Consider the following 9,622-nt stretch of genomic DNA (forward strand, 5'->3'; position numbering starts at 1 on the left):
ATTATGTTATCATGTTATTATTATGTTTTATGGTGCTACTCAGCTGTATTTTTTAAGTTATGGTTTAAAAGTTTAAATCAAAACAAACCCATTGCAGTTGAATTGATTTTAATTGGAATGCACAATCAAAAAACGAGATTTCTGAAAAAAAAATGGAGTTATCTTGTTTTGCAATGAAACTCTTCATATGTATGTATGTGTGGTTAAATATACATAATAATTACACTCAGCATGCACGCACGCACACATTGCAAAAAATCACTTTTATTTTGAATGCGATTAATCGCGATTAATCTTTACCCAGCATCAATGCCTTTGTTTTGTCTCACAATGCACACCAGTAATGTTTTTGTAAGGTTTGCTTGTAAAAACTACTTAAATGTCCTAATATAACTAAAGCCTAGTCCTGGATTCATCTAAACCCTGTCTGGGAAACCGCACAATAATGAAAGTTAACAAAGACTGTGGCTGTCAAGTGTGTGGAACAGACATACACAAGTTGTTACTAACAGTTTTCCCATTTTAACCAATTGAGTTAGTTACCTGAACACTTATGATAATTTTGAAGCTCAGTTCTCCTTATTTAATTTCATAACATGTAAGAACATAGCTCAAAACTTCTTTAAAATGTCACATGTTGTGTTTCACAGAAAAGGTCATTTTCATTTTCAGGTGTATTATATTCTGTTACTTCAGATGGCCAGGTGTACATATTTTTCATTTCAGTATCTTTTGTGAGCAGCCTGTGAGCACAATGTCTGTTATTACGCTTTCAAACAGTACCCACATAGGAAGCGCTACAGTTACGCTTTTGTGTTGTCAAGTATATGATAATAGAGCTAAAGATTCAGAAAAGAGGATGACAAAATCATGATGTCCGATCTCTGCAAATAGAAAACCAATAAAAGGCTTAAACGCTCTTAATTTCTACATTTGTTAACCAGGCATTTCATTACAATGCACATTTACGTCTGTCTATTATTCACCATCTGACCTGTAGCATCGTTTTATATGGGGGTGTAAAATGAAGGTCTAGAGGTCTCAGACTGAATAATTACAGTGCACCAAGCTGTGTCGCATTTATTCAAACACACCTGTTCTCTTCTTTCTGTTAGTGAACATCAAAGCTGCATAAAATAATTTTTTGTTGCTAGGAATTACAATATAAATACTGACTGCTGACATTACATATAAAACAATTTAATTGAGTCTGTTATGTAAAGCACAGGACACAAGAAAACAAAAATACAGGTGCTGGTCATATAATTACAATATCGTCAAAAAGTCAAATAATTATTTAAGGAAAATCCCAAATTCAGTATCTCAGAAAATTAGAATATTACTTAAGATCAATACAAAGAAAGGATTTTTAGAAATCTTGGCCAACTTGAAAGTATGAACATAAAAAGTATGAGCATGTACAGCACTCAGTACTTAGAAAATGAGACTTGGTCTGGGAACCACATGCTCATTTTCTCGTATTTGAGGCATGGTTTACGAATGCCCAGAACCGTTTATTGGGTGCTATCAATGTCTATCAAATGCATTTGTACGTAACTCAAAGCCAATCGTTTCAATTATACCAGACGACGTATGTAGAGCAAAATAAATTCAAGCGTCAACAACTTTTATCGGGTACGTGTGCAACTAAACTAGTAGCTGTATATTGCTATTGAAAAGTAACACAACTTAGTGACACTGTGACTGACAACCACAGTACAGGCATAATGACAATATGATACAGTATAAATAAATACCACTTACCATTTATAAATTAAATGGGCTTTGTCGACAACGATGCCTAGCAAGTTGGTCCTATAAAACTCTGTGGCTATCATGTCTAGCCATATGCAAACATCCTCCTTGGATATGAAATTGTTTAACGCCAAAAGTTGCTCTTTTTTTAAAATAAACTTGCGTTCAAAACTACTTAGAACACTATCTGAGGCTACAACGAAAAGTAACTTTGCGACTGCTCCCGTGTTGGATAAACAAAACTGCTTTGGTGTGTCGCATAGACGTCGTCATCGTCTTGCTGCCCCCTCCACTTTCTGTGATTGGTTCTCTATTTCAGAGGAAAATTTGGTCCATGGTTTCCATGCTAGACTTGCATGGGGAAACCCAGGCTATAGTTGGGGCTCATTTTGCCTGAATTACTGCAGCAATGCGGTGTGGCATGGAGTCAATCAGTCTGTGGCACTTCTCAGGTGTTATGATGAGAGCCCTTGTTGCTCTGATAGTGGCCTTCTGCATTGTTGGGTCCGGCATATAACATCTTCCTCTTTACAATACCCCATAGATTTTCTATGGGGTTAAGGTCAGGCAAGTTTGCTGGCCAATTAGGAACATAGATACAATGGTCCTTAAACAAGAAACTAGTAGCTTTGGCACTGTGTGCAGGTGCCAAGTCCTGTTGGAAAATGAAATCTGCATCTCAATAAAGTTGGTCGGCAGCAGGAAGCATGAAGTGCTCTTAAACTTCCTGGTATATGACCTTAGAAAACACAGTGGACTAACACCAGCAGGTGACATGGCACCCCAAACCATCACTGACTGTGAAAACTTTACACTGCACCTCAAGCAACGTGGATTGTGTGCCTCTCCTTTTTTCCTACAGACTCTGGGACCATGATTTCCAAGGGAAATGCAAAATTTACTTTCATCAGAGAACATAACTTTGGACCACTCAGCAGCAGTCCAGAAGCGAGACGCTTCTGATGCTGTCTGTTGTTCAAGAGTGGCTTGACACAAGAAATGCAACAGCTGAAACCCAGGTCTTGCATACATCTGTGCATAGTGGTCCTTGATGCTCTGACTCCAGTGGCAATCCACTCTTTGTGAATCTCCCCCACATTTTTGAATGGGTTTTGTTTCACAATCCTCTTCAGGGTGCAGTTATCCCTATTGCTTGTACACTTTTTTTCTACCCTATCTTTTCCTTCCCTTCGCCTTTATTAATGTGCTTTGAGACAGAGCTCTGTGAACAGCCAGCCTCTTTTGCAATGACATTTTGTGTCTTGCCCTCGTTTTGCAAGGTGTCAATGGTCGTCTTTTGGACCACTGTCAAGTCAGCAGTCTTCCCATGATTGTGTAGCCTACAGAACTAGACTGAGAGGCCATTTAAAAGCCTTTGCGGGTGTTTTGAGTTATTAAGTTGATTAGAGTGTGGCACCAGGTGTCTTCAAAATTGAACCTTTTTAAAATAATCTAATTTTCTGAGATACTGAATTTGGGATTGTCCTCAGTTGTCAGTTATAATGTAATGAATGAATATAATATACAAGTTTCATTTTATGAATGGAAATCAACTTTTTGATGATATTCTAATTATATGACCAGCACCTGTAGATACTAATACATTATGCAGAACTTGTGTTGCGTTTGGCTAAAACACAAGCCCTGGGGTTTCTACAAGAGCTGCTGTATATTTTACATGCAGTGTCTCATTAGTCCTGACATGACTTTCATGTCTCTTTAGTGGATTCTCAGAAGATCTGACATTTAAAGCACCTTGAATTTATTTGACCTTTATAGGTATTAGTTTGAATTTTTTGCCGTTTAGTTTTGGCACAGTGTTTTTTATTTATGACAAAACACAGCCTGTCAAACATCAAAATTTTTATTTTGAGTTTTAGTGGTGTAGGGAGAATACTATTCGTCACTCCCTGCATTCAAATTCTCATAGGCTGTATTGTGATGGATAATTTGATTTAACAAAATTTTTAGTATGACAGTCTGATATACTGTTTACAGGAGAAAGAAATTTGCGAGTTTGCTTTGCCGGGTGCATTCTGTTGCCAGTGGAATATGAGTGATCTCCTAAATGTGACACTGTCTGTGAAATCCAGGCTAAAGTCTCAAAATCTAATTATGAGAAAAGGAGCATCAAAGTTTGACTACTATTGATTTTACTTAATTTCAAACTTTGACATGACCTACTTAGTCAATATTAAAAAAATGTGGTTATATTTTACAGAATGTTCTTTACACTATGGTATTATGTAGATTTTATGACTTTTGCTGCAAAACATAATGACCTGAAATATGTAAAACACTCTTATCTAAATATCATAAAAAGATACTATTTTGACATTAATCATTTAAATGAAGAATACAGTACATGCAGATTTGGATGACATGCAGAAATCTTATGAACACAACAGCCACAGACATCAGACAAAACAACGCTAAATAATCAGCCAATGAACTCCCAGATCGCTGGCTGTATAAAAGCGTGTGACTGCCTGCGCCGCAACTGAAATGGGAATGAGAAACGCGAGCGCAATAACAGTCAGGAGCGCAAATGGCGCGGCAGCTTTTACGCATTCTCGAATATCATGCATAATTGTTTGTTGACTGTGAAAACCAGCAGCAACAGCATGCAGTCCTCTTTATTGTCTTTAGCACACTCTCCGGGGATACCTACAGCTGTTTCGTTAATGTGGAAAGCGGGAAATCCACAGTCTAACTGGACTGTGTTGGATAGAGAAAACAGGACGACTCCCGGTGACACGTTTGAGAACCGGCGCGCACAGTATGGCCAGTTTTCTCCATCCATGTCTGTGTTTTTGACTGTGCTCATGACGCTCCTTGTGTTTGCTACGGTCCTCGGGAATGCGCTTGTCATTTTAGCTTTTGTGGTGGAAAAAAGTTTACGCACGCAAGGCAACTTTTTCTTTTTGAATTTAGCCATAGCGGACTTTCTTGTCGGTGAGTGATGATGGAGAATGGTTTGTGTCCATTAAGCATTTTTGTGAAGCATGCAGTGTGTTTTAAGTGTATTTGTGTTTTAATGCATTTCAGGAGGGTTTTGTATCCCAGTCTATATTCCCTATGTATTGACGGGCGAGTGGAGACTGGGCAGAGGTCTGTGTAAACTGTGGCTGGTGGTGGATTATATGCTGTGTACCGCCTCAGTATTCAATATCGTGCTCATCAGTTTCGACAGGTTTCAATCTGTCACCAAAGCGGTGAGTACAGCTCAAAAACACAACAGCTGTGCAGTTAAAATGCCCCACACTGTAGCATTTACAAATGAACGATCTGGGGGAGAGAACGGAATAAACTTAAAAATTTGAGTTGGTTACTCAGTTTTACTCAAACATTATTTGTAATAACGGAGTAAGCACAGGTACAAAACACATACATGAACAAAGTGCATTTATTGGCATTACAGAGATAAGCACAATACATTCACTACAAAACACAGAGATGAACACAGTACATTTATTGGCATTACAGTGATTAACACAATACAGTCACTACACAACACAACACAACACAGACGAGTGCCCACTGCACTTATTGACATCATATGTCATACATACACGAGCACAGTACCACAAAAAAGACAGCAGAGTCAGTAGAGAAAAATAGAAAAACAAAAACAAAAATGTCATCAATATATTATTTCTTGTATTTGTACACAAATATATTAAACCAATAAGTTAGTACTGAAAAGCTGCATCTCAGAAATCAATATTATGATAATTATTTGTTTTTAGAAAAATCACAATTTTGGAGTACAGGGTGCTACAAGACCAAAAATAAAATGATGTGTTTTGCATATAAAAAGTCAAGCTTTGCAGTGAACATTTTTTGTGTATTTGTTTACACAAGCAAACTGGTCATATAAAGGTCAAACAATACAACACAGATGTGTTATTACACATCATTACATGTACAGAGATAATTATTTGCACAGGCACAGTGGATGCAGACCTTAATGCGTATACAAATGTCATTACACAAACATGCTTCTACATTTAACTATCAGCTGTCAACTGTTAATAATATGTTAGTACACAGTGATCCACAAAGGCGTGACCACATAATAAAGCACTCTGTCCATTTAATAATAATATTTTATTGCATTAAGTGGCAATAAGCAGGTAAAACATGACATTGTGCTAAGCATAAATTGGATGTAGATGTAAATGTTAATAATTTTTTTACCTGTGTAACTGTTTAATCTATACAGGCTTATAGGTGATACTGTGTATATATATGTGTGAATTAAACTGGAAATTTTTGTTTTAGGTAAGTTACCGTTGTCAAAAAGGGATCACCAGGGAGGCAGTTTTGAAGATGCTCTGCGTATGGCTTGCAGCTTTCCTCCTTTATGGTCCAGCTATTATCAGTTGGGAACACATCGCTGGAGAAAGCGTAGTGCCAGATGGAGAGTGCTATGCCGAGTTTTACTTCAACTGGTATTTTTTGATAACTGCATCTGCTGTCGAGTTCTTCACACCTTTCATAAGTGTCACTTATTTCAACCTCAGCATTTACATTAATATACGCAACAGATGCGCAGTGAGGGAGGAACAGCCAACCTACATTCGACTCAGGAGTTTTAAGATGAAGCCTCTGGCAGCTGGTGACGTACAGCGTGTGTTTTTTGTGAGGCCTATCGAGGAAAGCGAGGTCAGAGACTTGCCCTCAAGGTCTCGCTGCTGCCGGTTACCATCAAGCTCAAGGGTGTCCGCCACTGAGTTCCCCAACACCAGACAGACTAAACGAAGAGACAGCGCAATCGCAGACCTGCCTCCCTTGCAGGTCGGGGACCAGATCCTGACGTCCACCGAGGCACAGTTTCATTACGTGAATCATTCCGGTTCACACAGACATCGTCCTGATACGGTTGCAAGTTTGGCCAGTCGCTTTCGCTTATCTAGAGATAAAAAGGTTGCCAAGTCTCTAGCTGTGATAGTCTGTGTGTTTGGTCTGTGTTGGGCACCCTACACTCTTCTCATGATCATTCGGGCAGCTTGTCACGGTCAGTGTGTCCAGCATTACCTTTATGAGATCTCATTTTGGCTGCTGTGGATTAATTCATCCATCAACCCAGTCCTGTATCCTCTGTGCCACAGCAGTTTCAAAAGAGCCTTCAGTAAATTGTTGTGTCCAAGCAAGACAAAAATACAACCTCTGAACATGGACCAGAAGTACTAAACTTAAAAGAATGAAAACATTTTCAAATAGGGCTAGTCTTTTTTTAAACGTGCTTGTATAGGAGCTTATTGGACATCAGTATTTTAAAATAGTAATTCGCTTAAATTGTCCAGTGAGTATACAGTGCTTATATTTATTTCTGCATCTTTTTTCAAAACAGTAGCAGAGTAATATTTCTTCCAGATTCAATTCATCACTGGTACCGTAATTGATGTCATGTGTTGTGTACAAATAACTGGAAGTGTCTTTAAATTACATTGCCATGTTTGCCTTGATAAATCACTTATTTTCTATTCAGATGTCAAAATAAACTGTGCTGATGTTAATGCAACTATTATGGACTGTTATACCTCTTTAAACTGCAGTCTACAATGTGAAAAAAATGAGATGAAATCATAGACCAGGCCACTTTGTTCAATGTAATTGTATATCGATTCTAAATAGCAGATGTACATGGATTGAAAGCAAGCCCTGTAGTTCCCCTAGCAACTGAGGAGAAGACTAAATCAAGATAAAGATGACTCATTTCATATAATTATATAAAAGGTAACAAATTTATAAAGATTTATTTTGGAACTTATAGCAAAGTCTAAACAATTGTCCCTAATGAACTAGTGAAGTCTACAATGCAGTAAGATTGAGTTGAAACAAAGAGACATGCAAATGGAAAGAGGAAAACAAAGTACTCCTAATCAGTGGCGACCGGTGACTTCTCTTCCAAGGGGGCGCAAATTTAAAATGTGTTCGGATTCTTGTGTGTTGCACGGTGTTGGCGTGAACCACGTGCATCATGTGTCTTGTCAAAAATCCTGTCTTCTGCACACTTGTCAAAAGGATTTATGATAAAAGAGACGCTCACGTTCACGAAATACTCGCAAAACACTAACTTAACATTAAACACGTTTTTTTTAAATGACGCTTGATGCACATAAGTTTATATGACACGCTGAACATATATTTGAAATGACAAGCCACACACATGATGAGCTAAATACATGTTATGAAGAGCTTTGCATCATGAAAAAGAAGTCACTGGCCGCCACGAGGGCTGTGCTTAAAATTCGCCTACGATTCTTGTGCGGGTTTCATCAGTAAAGCCGGTTCCTTGATTAGTAGTAAATCGCCATCACCTGCTTTCAGATGGAGTGGCATTTATAACACAGATATGTACAACACAGAGAAGGAAAATCAACTCCGACAATCTATGCGATTTTGCCTAGCTTCTTAGTGAACTACGGCTCTGTGTAGTAAATGCCACTCCATCTGAAAGCAGGTGATGCCGATTTACTACTAATCAACAGAGGTGTAAAGAGTAGGTGAAAGCCATACTTGAGTAAAAGTACAGATACCTTACTGTAAAAATTACTCCACTACAAGTTACAAGTCACCAATTTAAATACGACTTGATTAAAAGTCTTAAAGTAACCCAATGTAAAAGTACTTAAGTATTTTTACTCGTACTAAATGTTGGCTCAAAGATGCACTAGTCCTCAACACAAAGAGATATTGTAGGTCAGTGAAATACAAGAAAGTTAATTTATGAGGTTTTACTTCCTAATATAGAAAAGAAATCAAACACCTCAAACACAGATTAAACATAGTCATAGTCTTTTGACTAAAATTTAATTGAGTTTTAGTCATATTTTAGTCATCTGAATTGATTTAGTTTTAGTCTAGTTTTATTCAACTAAATGCCATGGGATTTTAGTCTACGAAATCTACATTAAAATTTTATTTAAACCCATTTAATTTTAGTCTAGTGTCATTGTGCACTTGAATTTGCCATGCTGACAAATATGTAGGCTAACTGTTTTGATATATATTCTTATATAGGCCTATCCTAAAAAAGGTATAATCTTAATATTTCAAAAATTCCAGTATTAGAGAGTCCAGTAGAGTGTTGCAGTTAATATACACTAACGTAAATATATGATACTGCATATCAAAAACGTGAAGTTGTTAATTTGAAAGATTAATTGAAAACACATGTAGTTGACGTAACACCACTCTCTCACATTAAGTGCACTACATTTCTTCAGTCATGCATCGCTCTTTACAGTAAATACATTACTTGATTAAATGTGAGGACAGTGAAATTGTACACTTATTATCAATCATATGTACTTAAGTTACTCAGGCAATCAGTACAGTACATCGCTGGTTTATTTTGACTTATATAGTAAGTTATATATCAAGTTATGTACCAGCTCAGGTTGGCTGATAAAGTAGCATCGGAGTATATAAACATTTGTGCTTGCCTTTGAGTTGCGGGATGACCCTCCTGCAATCGCGCTTCACGTATGTTTTGATTGTAGCATCACAAGTTTAACAAATGGTCCCTTGACAGAATCAAATGTGATATGACTCCATATGTCTGCTCCTTATCTCTTCTCTCAGACCAGACGTTAACTTTTCTGTACAGTTTATGACACACGCAGCAAGCTGAAGTCCCGCCGAGTAGATTTTTACCTCTGCCTATGCGCTACGGTGGCTAAATGGAAGCCGTTCAGCGTTTGACATCAAGGTACCGCGAGACCAGACTTCTCCATATGCAATTAATTCGCTCTCGCAGTACTTTGATTTCATACGATTGCCCTGCTGCGTAGCGCCACATGAAGTCCCTCAGTTGTGTGTGTGCGTCTAACCTCGCGACCATACAGAGATTCTGTCC

General features: G+C 37.8%; 1 protein-coding gene across 1 annotated transcript; it reads left to right on the plus strand.

Annotated features, from left to right (window-relative positions):
* Positions 1 to 4,276: 4,276 nt before the first annotated feature.
* hrh3 (histamine receptor H3) lies at positions 4,277 to 8,041 on the plus strand. The gene is made up of 3 exons (XM_065289590.2): positions 4,277 to 4,710; positions 4,804 to 4,970; positions 6,040 to 8,041. Exons 1-3 carry the CDS (start codon positions 4,338 to 4,340, stop codon positions 6,949 to 6,951), a joined length of 1,452 nt encoding a protein of 483 aa, XP_065145662.1. The 5' UTR covers positions 4,277 to 4,337; the 3' UTR covers positions 6,952 to 8,041.
* The last annotated feature ends 1,581 nt before the right edge of the window (positions 8,042 to 9,622 follow it).

Source organism: Paramisgurnus dabryanus, chromosome 2 (genome assembly GCF_030506205.2).
Source record: "Paramisgurnus dabryanus chromosome 2, PD_genome_1.1, whole genome shotgun sequence".
NCBI lineage: Eukaryota > Metazoa > Chordata > Actinopteri > Cypriniformes > Cobitidae > Paramisgurnus > Paramisgurnus dabryanus.

What these genes read in the sequence shown, in the direction of transcription:
- hrh3 (XM_065289590.2), top strand. Translation starts at nt 4,338, where the DNA reads ATGCATAATTGTTTGTTGACTGTGAAAACCAGCAGCAACAGCATGCAG. An exon ending in CATAGCGGACTTTCTTGTCG is followed by an intron (nt 4,711 to 4,803) that starts GTGAGTGATGAT and finishes AATGCATTTCAG; the next exon opens with GAGGGTTTTGTATCCCAGTC. An exon ending in TTCAATCTGTCACCAAAGCG is followed by an intron (nt 4,971 to 6,039) that starts GTGAGTACAGCT and finishes TTTTTGTTTTAG; the next exon opens with GTAAGTTACCGTTGTCAAAA.